Raw genomic sequence first — 18,430 nt, 5'->3', positions numbered from 1 at the left:
TAGATATTTCCTAACAGGAAAAAAAAAAAGTATTATGTAAATATTATATGTACATATGCATTCATATACACATACAGACATATTAGGGTAAGGTAATTTTTTAAATTTTTTTATTTCAGAGAAGGACAGGTCATTTAAAGTCTTGTCATTTTGGGCTACAACAGAATGGTGGGAGAAGCTGAAACAATAAGCCCTATACACAGAAGGCGATAGTTGCAATTACGTCTTCATTTTGGAAAAGGAAAAGAAACAGGATTCTTTGTGGGAACAGAACGATGAAGGCACAGTGACCTCTCTCACAGCCACAGGCATACGACTCCTCACAGAAGGGCTCAAGTAAGATGCAAGGTTTCAGTGGATGATGTTTTCAGAGAAGCGAGATCTTTTTGCGGCCGCACCTTCTCCTGGTGGTGCTCATTTCCATCCTTATGTCATTTTTCCACTTCTTTGGACATGTTAACTCCACTGTGTGTGGGCTCTGCTGTAAAAAGGATTAATAGAGCGATCTGGGTTCAAAAAAACCCAATAAAAAGCATGGGAGTAGGAAGTAATTGTTGTAGATGCTAAAGGGTGGGAAGCATCTAAGCTGGCATCCTCACAAAGTAGACTGCACAGTTACTTTCAGAAAGAAACATTAAAAAACAAGAGTAGTGAGAGAAGATGAAGGGGAAGGCAGCTGCACAACACCTGACAACCAGGAAAACACCAAAAAAAGGGTGAAAGGAAAAGGCCTGCATGTGTGAGGGTAATTGGAACCGAATAAACACAACATCTCCTTCTCTTTCATTCCCACCCACTCAGGGAACCAACATTTTACACATTCTTACTAAATAAGCACTTTGTGAATGTGTCACTTATTTCTGCCCTGGGAGGCAAGAAAAACATTATGCTCTGGGAATTAACCAAGAACAGTTTGTTTCCAACATTTCCTCCAGACTTCTGTTTTGTAGCTTCCCCTCCCCTCTCCTCCTCACAGCCTCCTCAGCAGTGGCAGGGTGGGCAGCAGTGCGGAGCTGCTCCCCTCAGGCCTCTTCCAGAAGGTTCCGGGCTGCCGCCTGCCCTGCTGGACCAGGGCCAGCTTTCTTCACAGCGCAGAAGGTGAAGTGTCACTCACTCTTCTGAAGCAAAGCCATCAGGAGGCATTTAAAATGCATTTAGGTGCGCCAGAGGTGGAAATGGGGCTGCAGGGAGATGCCACAGGTGGTGGCAGATCAGAGGCCGAATCAGCTCCAGAGCTCCCCTCAGCTAGCTCCGTCTGAGGCATTAGCACCCAGGGCCATGCAAATCTGGAGTTCTCATCAAAACTAACCCACTCCTTCACCTTTCAAGGGCAGCACCATGATTCCACTCCAGCCAATTTTCCCCATCCAAGGTAACTCTCAAGATTTTGTAACACTAAGTGGCTTCTTTCTTCCCCCATTCAGGCCTGCTTAAAAACTGGCAGAAAAGTAAGAGGGGAAATACTCCATATGTTGGGCTGTTGTTTTCTTGGTGTGGGGGAATAAGTTGAGGATAATTCTCCACATAAGTTAGATGGTTAATGGTAAGAGTTACTCAGCCAGGCCACCTGGAAGACTCGCTGCTGAACTGTTTGGTTCCAACAGGAAAATTAAATCAATATACTTTTAAAGACTGACCTAATCTGACTTTTTTAGATGGTGTAAAACATTTTGGGCCAAAAATGCCTTTCATTTCAAAGCAGTAGAATTAAATTGTAGAAATCCATGTGAAAACTTGATTTCTCTGATGTTACTGGCAGAGCTTTTGAGTGCCTGGAGAAAAGGAGGCAGCTGGGCTGTGGCAAGTGGAAAGCCCGCTTTTCGAATCTCCACATTACAACTCGGCTGCTTCAAATCTTGCCAGCCGAGACAGGGGCCGACGCGCAGCTTTTCGGCACGAACGGCTCTCTATAAAAAGCTCAACATCCGCGTTGCATTTTAAAGCCATACTGCGGTTCTCCAGTCTAAATTAAATCAACTTAAAAAGACTCCAGAAATATGCAACAAACCAGCCAGAAATTTTCGAGGCATTTTTCAGGTCCCACTTACCGTCTGTAGGGCTCTAAACCGTTGGCTCGTTGCATTGCTGATTTGAAAAGAAGACAATAAAAATTATCTTTTTCCCCTTGACCACATGAGATATCACCACTTGATATACCGGTGCCTGGCTTATTGCAGGTATAACCCCACTCGCTGCCTCAGGGACCCTGGGCTGCACAGGCTCCGTGCTGGTGCTCACGGGCAGCCGCTGCACCCCCGGGCCTTTCCCGCCGCCTCCCCCGGCGGCCCCCGGGCGTTTCTCTTCCTCCTGGCTCCCCCTGGTGGCCGCGGGCAGCACCGCGCCCCGCCCGGGTCTCGGCCCGCGCGGTGGCCGCCGCCGCACCTCATCGCAGAAGGGCCGGTGCGGACCCGAACCGAGGTTCGGAGCGAGGCACCGAAAAACGGAAAATAAAGAGGTTGTGGGTCACTCACGTTTGGCCCGCGGTCAGCTACACCGTCAATTCGGTGGTGCAGGAGGCCAGTTATTGGTTATAAATACCTTGGCTCCTGGATCTTAATGAGAACTCCACCCCCGTACCAAACAGCAGGTTAAATAGACACTGTTGCCCTTTCAGTGGAGAAATTCCTGTATGCGGTAAGTCAGCTAGGAACCCAAGTGCTTTTATGAGCTTTCAGCATCATATGCAATAAGATACTTCAAACCTGTATCTTTTTATAGGAGTTCCATTACATTCCCCAGCAAAGTGGTAGTACTTCAATGAAAAATGGTATCTGCTAGAAAGTATCCAGGAACACACATGCTTTTCAGCAAGTATACCTTCAGACGTGCGCTACTTCAGCAGATAAACTAGACACATTAATGAGTGGTAAAAAACACATAAATGCATTTCTATAAATAGATCTTGAACAATATCACAAATTGACAGTCATAATGGTTTGAGATAATGAGTTCCACACCAAATTACTCCTGTTGTTTTTCTCTAAATTGTTACATATTTGAGGGGAATGCTTTAGCATATAATAATTGTGTTGAAATTAGGCTTGGCAAGGGATTACAGCAGCTGCAGAATCTCTTTGTTGGACTGAGCATGAGATCCAAGTCTTCTGGAAGATGCTTTAATATGCCAACATCAATACTAGAGGGGTAAACCTTAGAACAAACAGGCCACAAAGGCCAAATTCTGCTGTCATAGTCAGTAATGGCAATCTGAAGGGCAGAAGTAATAGCCAAAGCAGCCAGGACATGGCAGCCAGAGAGAGAGACACACAAGTCCAAGGGTGGGCAGTGACATCTGAAGAGACAGTAGGAAGATACATATATACATTTGGTTTAGGGACATGGACTCTACTTTCCAGCCCAATAATCGAGCTAACCAGAAAGGCAACAACTAGTTGAGTCTGTACCTTGAAATCTGGCAGGAAAACAATTTTAAAGTAATCCTTTTAAAGTAAAACTTTGCCTTTGACATCTACTACACAGACAAGATATCTTTCTTTACAATGTTTTTGACACAGATTCTAAACTACAGTGGTAGCATATTGTGAGCCATAACAAAGTCTAAGTATTTCTGGTTTATAAATGGCTATTGTTCACAAACTAACTGGCCATGAGCTATGAACAGATTAACATTATACCTCCCCACAGTTTAACAAACATAACTAGATATAGCTGGGATTTTTTCCCTTTTAAATTAGGAAGTGTCAATTCTTTGTAATTCTTAGGGTAGTATCAACTTTGGTAAAAGTTAGTCAGTGTAAGTTTTTAGGGCATTAACTAGCACATAGCACCAACACAACACCTCAACCAGTCAAAAATCCCTGCTTTGCTATTCTAGTCCCTCTGTGAAAATCCTCAACAGTGGGCTGCAAGCCTGCAGAACAGAATATTAAACCTGCTTATTAGGCCACTCTCTAGGCTATAGAGAGCTCACACTCCTATCCTTGAAATAAACTGAAAGCAGAGACTAGAACCTGCTCCGAGTTCTAGACGTGTCCTTTTTCTCCTGAAGTTTCACAGAAACTTTATTTCTTTCTTTATTTCTTTATTTATTTCCTCAGAGAAGGAGGTAGTTTAACAAACTATTTCCCATATAACTGTAATTTCCACATTTTGTTGTGATGTGTTTGAAACTGGAACCTGAATAACTAGGGGGATGCGTAGGTAAAAGGTTTATTCTAAGGAAAAAGAGGAAACCTTTCCATTCAAGATTAATCAAAGACACTATTTACTATGACAGTCACAACAGTGTAAGATGGCCAAGCAGAATAGCATGCACTCCCTAACTTTTGAAAAGGAAAATTTGTCAAAACACTTTCTTAAAATATGCACTTAAAGAGACACAAAGACAAATTATAGAAAAAGGTATCCATTTATTCAAGGTATGACAAGGATATTTACAGTATTCATTTGCTCAGAATAAGATCCATCCTTATGATTTTTAAAGCAGCAATTATAAATTACATTTAAAAGGGGAAATGTTCCAAGCATGTTTCTGTTAAAGATATTTTTACAACTACAGAAACACTTTAAGGCTAAGTCATTTTGACTTTTGCTGCCACCCACATTTATCTTCGCAAAACTGTCTCAAAGACGACGTTACCTTGAGGGATAAAGACTATGCTAAATTCAACATACAATTTAGCTCCCTCAGACGCTTTTCACAACAGTTCACATCTGACAAAAATTGATTTTTGATTTAAAGCAATGAATTAAATAGAAGCGAGATGAACTGCCTACATCCTGGCATTTCAGAGGGCTAAAAGATCATACACAGCAACACATTCATCCCCTCTGAATGGCATCATCAGCTTTAATGTTGAGGAAGGTACTTCAGCTTACCAAGCAATTTGCTTTCAGTCCGAGCTCTGTAGTCATGTGGTGCAATCCACCTTTCCCATCACATTACTTTTCAAGAGACAAGAACAAAACCTTCAGGTAGCTGACTTCTAATGTAAATGATGAACACTGTCTGCTTTAAACAGTACTTGATTCCCACAGTACAGACTAGTACTCTACCAAAGCAAACAAGATGTTTGCTAAACTACTGTAGTGTTGTTCTCTAGTCATTTTAACACACAATAGATCTAAGGGAGCAGTTAAAATTGGTTCATCTCTTGAGGTAGAAGCCATAAGTCATATTTAGTCTGGTCTGTAAACCGTAACACACACACACCGTCAGGCAAATACAGCAAATTTTTGTCTTTTCTAACATAAACCCACTTATTTTTCAGATGGTATTCATTGTACATATAATGGCATTTTTTCACTGAATCATTTTGTGCCTGTTTGAGAAGGAAGCAATTTAAAATTGAGAATAGTAGATTGTGGCTAATTATACAGTTTTAATGAAGATAAAACATGTCTTATACAAATAAATTTTGTAACAACTTCCAAAAGGGTTGGTAGATGAGGATTCTTCTTAACTTCAAAGTCATTTTGGAAAAATACCAATTTTAACCACATAATAATAATAATAATAAAAAAAAAGAAAACCCAAACAGTCATTAGACCTTTAAGACTACATAGCTACTTAAAATACTACGATTGCATTTCGGTAATTTTTTTAGGATTACATTTAATGGAAAAGAAAGTTAAAACCAACAGAAACCCCCAAAGCTGGCACAAATACAATTTACTTAATGATCACATTTTGTTAGGTGAGGACACTACGTAACTAAATCTATTGAAAGTGCACAACGTTCAACATTCCAATAGAAGCAGAAATGTGACCCTTGCATTAGCAGGGGACATTTATTCCAGGTTAGCTAAGAATCTCTGTAATAGCAAAGTTGTTGCTGTGTCTGATAGAAGTTTTATGTTATTTGAAGATAACCCAAGCAATAAGTTACAAAACATACGGAGATTGGCACTTGATCTTTAGTTAGCCCCATTAGCTCAATTTCCTCCCCAGAGACTCACATACACAGAAGTTTAAGTTTTAATTTTATTACCGTGAAAAATAAGTCAATTTGTAGTTCCAGAGTAAACAAAGAAACCTTAGCTTCAAGCTATTTAAAAAACAAAGGTTCAAATTTTGATAAGATACGTTTCACAGGATTCATATCAGCACCTTAACTAAATGCATTTTTTGTGAACTAAGCATATTTCACAAGAGTTTTCATGTTAGTGACAAGGGGCTACATTCTCATCCGGATGCACGTGTAACAGAACTCAAGGAGAACAAACTGGAAGGAGTACAAGTCAGTTTCCAGAGTTCCCCGTTGAGCTCTACATGTTCAGAACCAACATTTAAGACTGAAGTTATTAAAGATTGACCTTTTGCATATTCCAAAACGGAAAGCAAATACAATCAACATACATTTGGCTTTGAAACATTAAGATAACAATGTTTTATTTCAGCCACATATTTACAAAATTGTTTACAACAGAACCGTGTAGGGTTTCCTTTTTTTTTTTTTGTCATAATACACTTAAAGATGAATAGTCATCTTAACCTTCATGCAAAGACGCATCTCTTGTTACACAAGAAGTTTTCTGTTTGTATTTTTGCACTCTGAGGATAGTAAGCAGAGGGTTGGGTAAGTTTGGGTCACCCTTAAAAATTAGGCCTGTTTGCTCTACTGCACCTTCAAAATAAGGAGGTAAAGTACAGGCACCGTTAATTCCACAAGGGTTCATTTGCCTCTAGCATGTTTTCCAAAAACAACAAAAGAAGTCCTGAACAGTTGTAACATGGGTTATTCCATGACTTTCACCTCTTCAGTTTACTTCCTGAACTCTGGAGTTACTTTCCTAGAAGCATACTTGCTGAGCTTCTTTTCTAATGTATATTGTTGACTATACATTTTAAATTAAACTGTTATGTAAAGAATGTAACAAGCGTTTCCTTTGTACACAACTTAATCTTTGTGCTGAGTATTCTTCAAAAGGATTTTATAAATAATACAATAAGTTTAGAATCAGTCTTCCACTCGTCATTATACCATGTTGTTGCTTTCTCCAACTTTATCTACAAGCTGTAGAAAAGGAGACAAAAAGATTTTAAGCTGCATGACATTTATGTACAGTGAAGTTACTCTCCAATAATACTTGCTACTGGCACAGTTAGTACGTGACTGAAAATGAGAGTCAAATAGTACTCACCAAGGTCTCATGGTTTAAGTTTGTGAAAACTAAAAATCTTACATTGCAATTGTGTTTCTGCATGACATGTTTTTCTCATATAGACATTAACAGTGCAAATGAAGATGCAACAGAATGAAAAAGGAAATAGAAGAATGCAGGTAACACTGCTAGCTTAATGATTAAAACAAAACAATACAGTATCAGCCACACATGCATTAGTAGACCAAGTAAGATATTTCAACTGACCATTACTGTGGATTCTCTTCTGAGCCTACGTAGGCTTTGAATAAAACATTAACAATTATCTTTCTAAAAGAAGATTTAACCCCGTTATGATCAAATTAAATGTGACTAAGATCAATTGACAAATGAAACATTCAATTGATCATTAATTATGAGCCAGAACTTGGCCTAACTGTAGGATTGGAACAGATGATCTTGAACGCTAATTTTTAAAAAACAGACTGTATACATCTAAGTTATACCCACTATTAATTTTTTTAGTAGTAGCTATTAAAACTGTTGCTTTCAAAACTAGGGTTAAAAATGCTTGTGTTAAAATACATACAGAAATTAGCACAGTAAAAGTAGTTGACTGAAACATCCTAGATTACCATCTTTCTGGCACCTGTTAATTGTCTTCAAATCCCTGGCTATTTGGTTAAGAAAATGGAAAACTGCATTTGAAAAAAATACAACTCTTAGTAAACAGCAAGACATAGTCTGGTGCAGTGGACCTTAATAAATACATTTGATGATTGATTGTGCATCATGAGAGTTTCTGGATTCACCATACAAGCTGCACTTAACATTGAACTACACTGTTTGCTTTCACAGGTCACTTTTCATAAAAATATCCAAATACTAGACACAGAACACTGTCCTCCTCATCGTACAGACAGAAGCAGCACAGAACAGTGGCATGGTTCGCCTATCTGGTCACCTAGGGCCAGCAGTGAAGCTGGAAGCAGAACCCCAGCGTTCTGAGTCACAATCCACGGCTCTTTCCACTTCACAGTGCGTAAGCGGGGTAAGCTTCTGCAAAGGTGCCCTTTTGTTCCTTTTGTATCTCACTGGGAATGAAGGTGATCTGCATGGTGCAAGAACTACACAGCAATACACTCAAAGTCTAAAGTTCCATTTGCTTTATTTCTGATGCATTTCTACTATTGCTATAACAATGGGATAAAAAACAGTACAAGCTTCAAATTTTGCACGAAGTACCGAACACTTACCGAGCTTATACCGGGTAAATTCAAGAGATATCCAAGAACTGGAACTCTTCTAATAAAGCCAACCACCACAGGAAAGAATCCCCTTTAGGTAAGATATCAGAAGATTGTATTAGTTTTTATAATTAAACTATTCTCATATTGCTATAAAATGAATAGGAGGTATTTTTTAAACCAAGATTATATAAAATCTTGTAGCTTGTTAGCAGCAAATTAATTTTACCACATATATCAACATACATTCAGCAAAGTGAAAACCAGGAAAGGAACACTTTATTTTTAAATGGACTTAATTTTCTTCATAGCTTTTATGAGTCAGCTCTTAAATACCCAACTTAATTAGCAGCACTGATGCTCCTGAGTAATTTCCCAAAGTTACCATACACATTTTGAGATAATTTCTTTTTACATTTTAGGAAATACAGTCTTGCAATATCTGATGCAAAACCAACTGAAGTTAATTCTGAGTAATCCCCTTTGAAACCTTCTGTGGTACTCTTTACATTAAATAAATAAAATTAAGCATGACAGAGTTGTGTATTCACTTATTTGACAAATTTATGTAAAATCAGGAACTTGAATCTCGAGCCAGGGGATGTTGCCTAGGATAGCTGCTATGGCATAGTCCCTTGCACTGTCCATTTCATCTCTGCAGCAGGAAAACAAATTTTCCATGGCAGTTTGCAGTCAACTGCAGCAATTCAGCTGGTGGTGGCATTTTGAGTTATCTCTTGTTGAGCTATACATTCCTGGAGTAGAGTTAGGAATAACGTCTAATGAAACCTCAGCTACAGTCAAACAGTGAAGTTCCACAAGTAATCATCCACTCCACTACACTTGTAAGAACTATTTGCTGGATAATATCAATACCAGCAAGTTCTTCCTAGAGATTTTCTTTTTTTAAAGACCAGATCATTTCACTGGTCCAGTAAACTATGATGCAGGGCACACAAACCACTTGTAACAGATTAAAACAATTAGTGTAGCCAAGAATAAGGAATAGTCAGTATAGGCAGGATAGTATTGTTAGCCATAACTTTGGATGCGTGTAATCTGAACAAGGCTCCAAAAGCAGCTGAGAGTACAACAAGAGATACTGTCTCATAATAGCCTTCTCCCGTGGATGCAATCTGAACGTGTGAAAGTATGGCAAAAGACTAAACCTCCGATGGGGAAACTTGTGGCAGCTTTTTAAATAAAGACAAGAAAGGACAGACATTCTAGATTTAAACCAGAGTAAAATAATAAATGTCTCTCACTTCAGTCAGATGCATTTAAAAAAAAAAAAATCATCTTTGCAATCCTGTCTTTTGTTTAAGTGTTCTTGGTCACCCGTACCTAACCATTGCTTTGTGGACAACAGGGGCTCTACAATTACTGCTACAGGGCGTGTGAAAAGTGGCTGTGTAAAAGTAGTGTAGATATGCAAGACAACAATCTACAAATAAAGATTCTAGAGGGATCTGAACACCCAGTGGAACTAATTTAGTGGCCTAAAAATCAAGAGACTGAAAAAAGTAGAATACAGTGGTTTACATTTGTACTATCTTAGTCTGAGTTGAAGGAAAGTTACTAGAATTGCTAAATTGCTCTTGATAAATATAAAGGTTTTCCATATAAAAGTCCTGGTAATCCACATGACTAGAAGCATTAGGATACACAGAGGTGTCTATTGTTACAACATACTGCCCTAACAAATCTAAAGGTGCGTAGGTTGATCTGGTATTCTTTGAGCCTCAGAAAATTATGTACTTCAGAAACCAATGATAACCAGGGAAATTTTCTGTTATGCAACCAAACAGTGGGATCCTGAGGAATCATAAAATTGACAGAAAGGCTCCTTTTGGAAAGGAAGAACCTTGAGGAAAGGCTCCATTTTTAACTTCAGAAAGGAGCAAGTTGCCAAAAACATGATAATGGTTGAAATGAACAAGATTGAAGCAAACAAAAAGCTTTGTTTGAAGTAGCAACTAGCTAACATTGTAGCACGGGATTTAGGTTCTAAGAACTATTAAGCACTAGAAAAGATGGTCTAGAGATGTTTTAAATTAAAACAGATCAGATAATTCCAGCTGTGAATATTTATCTAGCCCTTGTTGATACTCTTCTGGCTAAGGGATAGTCCCAGTGACCTAGGGATAACTACGGACCTTCTAGAATCTGTTCAACATTTATTTTACCCTGCTAGTCCCTGGCTAGCACCAATAGATAATCCATAACGATGCCTGCTTAGACACAGTAACTTACAATTCTTTCAAGATCTTTTGAAAGGAGAGGTATTTGTTTGGAAACACACTCTACTTGCTTTGTACCAGCTGATTAAACCCAAGTGCTACATGCAAGAAGTATTCAGTGCATTCATTAAGTATTGTGATTTTCAAAACACTTGCAGTGATATCGAGTTCAGAGTAATACAGAGTAGAACAATAAGAAGCATATATTAAAAGCCAAGTTAAGATTTTTTTATTCTTCTAAAATATTTAAACATTTTATCTAAACTAAATACAAGATTAACATACAATTTTACTGAGTGGAAAAAAAGAGCGCCAGAGAGGAGTGGTATGACTTTGATTAACAGGAACTGTATTATTTAGCCAGCAGCTGAACACTTAAATATTTTAGGGGTCTGTTATCAGATTAATAAGCATTAATGGAACAGTCTTCATCTGAACAGAAGTTCAAGAACTAAAAGCCTCCATTCTTACTTATTAGTATAGAACAAAGTACAAAATGTGGTAAAGTATGGAACTTCAGCCATGGAAATAAAGATAAAATATGGATATACAGGTTGTAACAAGTCAAATTCTTTTACCATTACAATTGCATATAAGAATAACTTAAACGACACATTGTGAAATCTTTAAGGTGGATCAAGACTGCTGTTCAAAAACTAAGACTTGTCATCTTTCCTTAACTCAATCCAGATAATATTAACCAAAACCAGCAGTTCTGACTATACTAAGGCACAAGCATAATGAAACATGACAGAAAACATCTTTTCACTGAGCTACCATAGTAATGAAATAACCAACTATTTTGATGAAATAACAAAAATAACCAAGTACTTTGCCTCGTTGGTTAAAGAACAAACTCCCCACAAAAAAAAAACCCAAGCCAAAAAACCAAACACCAACAAAAACCCCTAAATTGCCTTTTTTATGAGGAAATATTTAAACTTTGCACTGCTGACAATTTGGACTCCCAGATATTTTGAAGCTTTACAATTCTTTGGTTAGACATAAACAACATTACCAAAGTCAGTTTGGTATACGCCTCATAAACATCAGCAGATTTGAGCCTCGGAAAAATACTTACCAACTTTCCACATCTTGCAAATGTGAATCAACAACTTTATACAAAAATCTATCAAAAATGAACACTTTGCTGCTTTGTCAGCTGTAGCGTGACAAGACTAAACAAACATGTTTATTCCTAGATACACCAATACAGAAAGGTATTTTGAAACAGTCTTACCTGAATAATAGGAAGAACCCATAAATTTCAAGGATCATTCCTATTAAAGGCCAACCAATGAGAACTATGAGCACACCACCCAGGAAAAAGCCCGTTGCTTTCATTTTGTGTTTTTGAAAGAAGAATCTAAATGTTCTTTCTAAACCAATAACAAAAGACAAGCCAGCCACAAATAAAACCTAGAAAAGACAAAAACCAACCAAAGAAAGAAAACAGCTAATTAAATTCCAAAGTTTAGGATGTAAACATAAATATCCTACAAAATTAGATTGCGTTTCTTGCACTTCTTTTAATACCAAAGGATAGATGGTGAGAAGGAATTTACTAGTGATTTTCTTTTGTAACGTCCATCTTAAAGCATTTGTAGCTAGCATTCAAAACTCTTCTCTCAGCTCTGACAAACACAATCATGTCAAAAGACCTGGTGACAACAGTTATCTGTCCTGTAACATAAGTACAATCATTATCCACAAGCAGTGCTGAAGCTTAGTACCACTGATAGCCAAGATTCCTAAAAAACTGAGGACAGACATGTTACAAAAGCACCTCTGTCCTGTACCATGAACATCTTCAAAAGCTGATCTCCTGAACAGTCCAAAGCCAAAAAAAGAAAAAAACCAGCTGAAAAGCATTATCGGTTATCTTCCTTGGGCTTTGTTGTTGTTTTCTTTACTGTGTATAGTCTTTCTACCATTTACTAATTCCAGTACAGACTGAACACTGTCACACTAGTCTGTCCCACCTAGTTAGAACTACTTTTAGTGTCCTTTAGCCACAGGATTTGTAATTACTTCAGCTTGTAAGCATACATCTGGGCAACGTTTTTGCTAAAAAGAGGATAGTGTCTCAGACTTTACAAAATTTCATCTATAACCTTGAGTATGTTATTTAATAAAGCACTTTCTTACCACCTTTTCCCCTGATATCACTATTTTTTAAAACTTTCTGTAAGGATACAGTACCTTTTCTTGTATTATCTTTGGTTACCTCATAGCCTGTCATTGTCTCTTCCTACCTATGTTTTCATCATTTTCCCTAAAAAGGATCTTGTATTTGCACCTTACATTAGGAAAAAAAAAATACATTTTTTTTTCTTTTCACTTCACTGATGGTTCAGAACAATGCTTCAACTAATGCACCAAATTCAAATATACATTTTATATTTTCCTTCAGTGAATCTCAGTTTTTGACTCTGCTGCCACAGGATGACACTGATCAGTTCTGACCACAGACTTTTAGGCATCAGCAAAAGAAGATGCAATCGTCTACCAGGCTGTGCTCTTGGCTGGCTGGCAAATCCGAGAAGAGCAGAGGCAGAGACATTATCACATGCAGGAAACACCCTGTCACACTATATTTGCTTTGGATTGGGAATTTTGTGTACCAGAACTAGGACTTATTTTCTATCCTGCTTTAAGTGAAAACTTTGTTTTGGTAAAAACTGAAGATATTAGATCTCTCTACTATGAAGGGTGATTGGTTCTTCTAAACCCGGTATATCAGTAATTCATACTTCTTTCCTCATAAAGCAAAGCTACATTTGCTAGTGTGTACAGAACACGTGACTGTTCTTATCCAAATAGATACTTAAATTTCTCAGTTATCTTACAAGATCACAAAACCAGAAAGCATTAGTAACAACAGCCAACTTAAAATCTTATTTGCAGCAGCATAACTGTGGAACAAGCTGCTTCTTGTCTGACCAACCTACAGCAGGCCTGACCTGGAGATAAAATACTTATTCATGTGAGCTGTTCTAACCTTAATCAAGAAAAATGATTCACTCATATCACTGAGCGTAACTCTTCCTTTATACCAAATCGCCACAGTATTTTTGTGATCCAGTTTGGAATCGATAACATATTATTCCATTTTTCATTTAATACATCATACTTAATTCTCAGCAGTGCAGAATCTAAGACTAAACAGCAGGCACTTACATTTCCAATAGCCAAAAGAGCTTTGTCAAAGAAGAGTATCATTCCAAAGAAAAGGAAAAACACTCCAAAGCCTGTTAGTCCCATTCCAATCTCTGAAAAAGAAACAAATTTAGGCATGTAACAAAACATGGTACCAGGAAAAACTCATGCAGAAAAATTGTGAAAAAGTTAGAAAGTGCAATCTACAGACATTTTAAATTTACAGAAAAACGCGGCCTATTTTATGACCACGTAAAAACTTTCCTGAGAGCACAGATATAGTAAGTCTTGTAGACACCAACTACTTCAATAACAGAGATATCTTTGGAAGCTGCTTATCAAAAAGTACATATTTAGAACTACACATTGAAATTGAATGCAACAAAAAAAAAAGTGTACATGCATATGTATACAGCAAAAGACATCCCTTTTGATTTACTGCTAGTATGGGGAAAAGGATTGTTTTGTGAACAGATAACTAAACTTTGTTTTCCATTTGTAACTCTGACCCCCTTATGTTTACCACAGTAACATATGTGCCCTGGTCCTTTCCATCATCCTGAGATCTCACGTTCCACCTCCCATAATCCTGCACAGCAGTCACACCTCCCCCAACTTCTGGATGAAACACAATTCAGATTAATGCTGTAGGATCTTTCCAAATTACACGTGCACTGACAGCTATTACACACTAGCTTGGGTCTCCAGCCAGTCGCCAGTTTTCACAAAGCTAGTGGATACTAAATATCATTGAGTTCTGCCTGTCTGTAAAGGTTGCTCAAGAAATACTGGGAAGGCAAGAGTAGGATGGAAGGTTTGCCTAAGAAACTGGGCTAGAAATGTCACGCTATGATTAAAGCTATCATTTGACAATAGGCTCTAAGGTAACTTGAAGACCATACTTAGAAATACCTCCTACTTTTAAAATGAAATGTCTAAGGCCATCCTTTCACACAGACTGAATAGGAGAGAAATAACAGGAACAGCAGCAACACGGCTGCAAAAATCTTTACATTTATCCATGTACTCACCACCCTTACATTACTGCTATCCCTGTGACCAGGGAATTTAGAAACGCACAGGATAGAACAGTTGCTAGCAAAACCAACCCCAATACTATAGACAGGCTGGCAGCCCAGTGTGTGTCTGTGTGTACATATATATATATAGAAGATCTCAGTAGTTTTGTATAGTCTAGTCCAAAACAAACAAAACCCCCACTCACACTGTCATAGCCTTCAGTGCTACTGTTAGCCAGATCTACCTAAACACATTTCAGTGGCACTTCTGACTGTAATGTAGCTCTAGCTGATCATTTAGTCGCTTGAAGAGCTCAGGAGTAAAGGAGTATCATTCTGCCTATTTCAGAACTTCCATTTAGCTATTGCAAAAAAAATTCAAAACAGCTCAGAGTAAAGAGATTTGTTACAGCAACACTCAACTTCCCCAACTTCAGTAAGGGCTCATCTTTCAGCAAGGTTGCAGACCACATGGTGTTAAGTCTGTAGTTCTCTATCGCCTGCCACTTTAAACTTTTGCTATGAGCATTTTAACCACCCAGAATTAAAACTACTAAGTAACTTGCTACAATTGATTTACTGCAGGCATTCTCAACACTCCTTTACAATGAAAAATGGAACTGCAAACTGTATTTTCAATGAATCTGCTGACTGAAGGCGATATAACAATTGCAATCTGCCCTTTTCTCTAGTACTCTTTACTTTAGAAGAGCAGAAAATCTGTATTCTGCAAGGAAAACACTTGGAGGCAGGACTCCAAAGGAATTACCAGCTGCCAATAAGACAAATATGCAGTCATGGGAAGTGAATATTTAGTTTCACAGACACAGCACAAAGTAGGGATCTAGCAAGAAGGCAGAGGGCAACTCCCAACAGTTTGCTGCAATTACTACTGTGACACTTCTCCTGTATTCACTTGAAACATGTTTGTAATCATCTACTGCTACAACGGATTCAGATTCACTTTAGAAGTCAACCGTATTCACTGGTTAGTGGAGGGAAAAGAAAGAAAAAAACTAAACGGAACAGGAACACCATTCTCATCATCCCAAAATTACTGCTGAAAGACGAGTGGTCCAGGACTATTATTCTCTGTTGTCAGTATCTCAGGAGAAGGCATTACTGACTTGACTCATATCAGAATTTGGAAATATATTTGACAAGCATTCTTAGAGTAAGGAAAAAAACCCACTCTCATTTTGTACATAGTCTTTGCAATAATGAACTAGGAATTTTTAGAGAGGGTGTGAACTACTTTTCAACACTTTCTCCTGCACCAGAAGAGACTTCCCACATTACTCAAATACAACCTTTCAATGCCTAGAAATGCAGGAACACATACTAGCCATGTGACATTTGCTCTGGATACTTTTTAAATTATTATGATTTACAGAGAGGAGGGAACAATGTTTTCTCAATGTTTCTGCAGAAATCCTGTAAGCTGTGCAAGAGTGCTGCAGTCCTGTATCAAACCAGCTTAGTAAATATTAAGACTTAAAATTAAGACGCATTGCTTGTGAAAGTTCAGGGAAGACAATGTACCTCCTCCACCTTTTGTGTACAAAATAAGAATGGAATTGTGCACTACAGGCTCTCTGAAGACAAAAATTAATGCAGTTTAGGGGTTATGAAAAGTTTTATTTTTTCATTATTATTTTACTAGTAATATTTTTTAGTATTGCAAAATTAATTTGTTTGGGAAAAACTAAGTGCATTCTTTTGCAATTACTGGCAATTTATAACTGCATTCAGTGAATCATTTCAAAAGGGTTCTAGACTATCGCTGCAAATTTAACTTTCTAAACCTCAACTAATGCAGTGGGCCTCTCCAGGTATTTATCACGCTACTCCACCAGTGACTTTATGGCAAACTCCATACTTTTCCAGACAGCAGTGAGTTTAAAAATATCTTATATCTTCAGAATTTCAGAAAAACTGTGAGAAAAATCCTAAAAATCCCTCAACTCCACAGTGTTTTACTCACTACTTTTGACTCTGAAAGTTAAAACTAACAGAGTCAGCACTGCAGTTAGCTGAGGGTCCCAAACGAGGAACTAAGAAAGGAAAACCAGCAAATCTCTTTCCGAAGAGAATTTTTTTTCTTCTTCTTCCAATTAATATTCTGGACAAGATGACAGGGGAACGGGCAAAAGCAAAATCCACAAGGGTTTAATCAAGCAGAAATCTAAAAATTAACCCCAACGGTTAGTATCCATCCCAGTAACAGAGCACTGAACCTGAATTTCTCAAGAAATCATTGACCTAGACTGCTGCTAGGTAGCTTGTCTGCCTGTCTTCATCCTTGGCCTTGACTGGCTCTCCAGTACCTCCACTTCCAGTATCCTGGTAGCAAGTTAAACTTAGTCTTTTTCTTTTCTACATCTTTCAAACTTGCCCTCCTTCATAACTGACATTACAGCAATTATCAAGCGGACTAATTTCCTTTCATGGCAACCATGCCAGAAATGTATCATGAGATGTCAATTTAAATCAAAGACCTAACATTCTCCTTTACCTTGCAATTTAAACTCTTATGATCCCCTTTCAATTGATTTATTTGTATTTTCTCTTTCAGCATCTCTATTTCCAAACATTTCTATCCAGTGAAAACAGGACAACAGTCACACACAAGTACTTCTTTTTTCACTTCAGATCAAGTGCCTGGTCCTCACCTTAAAATCCCTTCAGTGTCACCTGCAAACATTTATTGCGGTAACAGAGTTAGGAGAAACACGAAAGAGCCACTGACGTATAATTAAGTGGTTCCAAACCTCTAATGTCCACACGGAGCCATACTAGAAGACTTTAGCTAATTGTTACTTTTGTTCACCGTTCAGCTTTCATTCATTCTCGCCATCGTCACGTCACGTCACATCACCGCTGCCAACACGGGAGGTCTGACAGGCCAAGACAAACGCAAGTAGCGGCAGCTTCCCTACGGAGGAGGGAGCCGGCCCTGCACCCCATCTCGCTTCCCCTTTCACCCGGCAGCTCACGGTACCGCCACTAGATCCGAGGCCGGCGCGGTTTTAGCGGCCCTCACGGAGCGGCGGTGCCGACAGGGCCCGCCCGTTCCCACCCCGCTGCTGGTTTCCAGCCGGTGCTCGCCAGGGGCCACCGCGGGGAGGGAGACGGGCGTGCGGATGGTCCTCCATCGCCTGCACAAGCCGAAGCCCTCCTCGGCGACTCCCGCCCCAGCGCCGAGGGACGCGGCTCCGCACCGCGCTCAGCCGGAGCCCCGAGCGGGCGCGGGCTGGGGAAGGAGAAGAGCTCTCCACAGAGGGGCTCCGCCACCGCGGCCCGGGCCCTGAGCCCCGGCCGCCCCAACGGCTGCAACCGACGCGCTACGGGCGCGAACAATGGTTGAAGGTCCGGGACCGGCAGGCCAGGCCCGCCCCGCGCTGCTCGGCCGCCCCCAGTGCCGCGGCGGGCGACCGCCTCCCCGCCTCCCATCACGGACTGCCAGCGGCGAGGGGGTGGCTCTTACTCTGAGTGTCTGAGAGGGAGATCATGGTGGCGGCGGGGCCGGGGGTCGGCAGGCGCGGGACAGAGAAACGGCGGCTGCAACAGCCACGTCTTCCGGAAACACGCAGACCCCTTCGCCTCGCCGCCAGGTGAAAGAACGCCGCTGATTGGAGGGGCCGATGCCAATCAGCAGCCGTGTTGTTCGCGCGGCTGCGCCCCCTCCCATCTCGGTACC

At 39.5% G+C, this 18,430-nt stretch overlaps 1 protein-coding gene across 1 annotated transcript; it reads right to left on the bottom strand.

Annotated features, from left to right (window-relative positions):
* Positions 1 to 4,350: 4,350 nt before the first annotated feature.
* Positions 4,351 to 18,361, bottom strand: GOLT1B (golgi transport 1B). Its single transcript, XM_075758309.1, has 5 exons — positions 18,218 to 18,361; positions 13,733 to 13,824; positions 11,793 to 11,971; positions 8,322 to 8,403; positions 4,351 to 6,977 (listed from the first exon to the last, which is right to left on the bottom strand). The coding sequence occupies exons 1-5, from the start codon at positions 18,240 to 18,242 to the stop codon at positions 6,939 to 6,941; spliced, it is 417 nt and encodes a 138-aa protein (XP_075614424.1). The 5' UTR covers positions 18,243 to 18,361; the 3' UTR covers positions 4,351 to 6,938.
* Positions 18,362 to 18,430: the final 69 nt, after the last annotated feature.

This window comes from Balearica regulorum, chromosome 1, assembly GCF_011004875.1.
Source record: "Balearica regulorum gibbericeps isolate bBalReg1 chromosome 1, bBalReg1.pri, whole genome shotgun sequence".
NCBI lineage: Eukaryota > Metazoa > Chordata > Aves > Gruiformes > Gruidae > Balearica > Balearica regulorum.
This window is presented reverse-complemented; position numbering and strand designations above follow the sequence as displayed.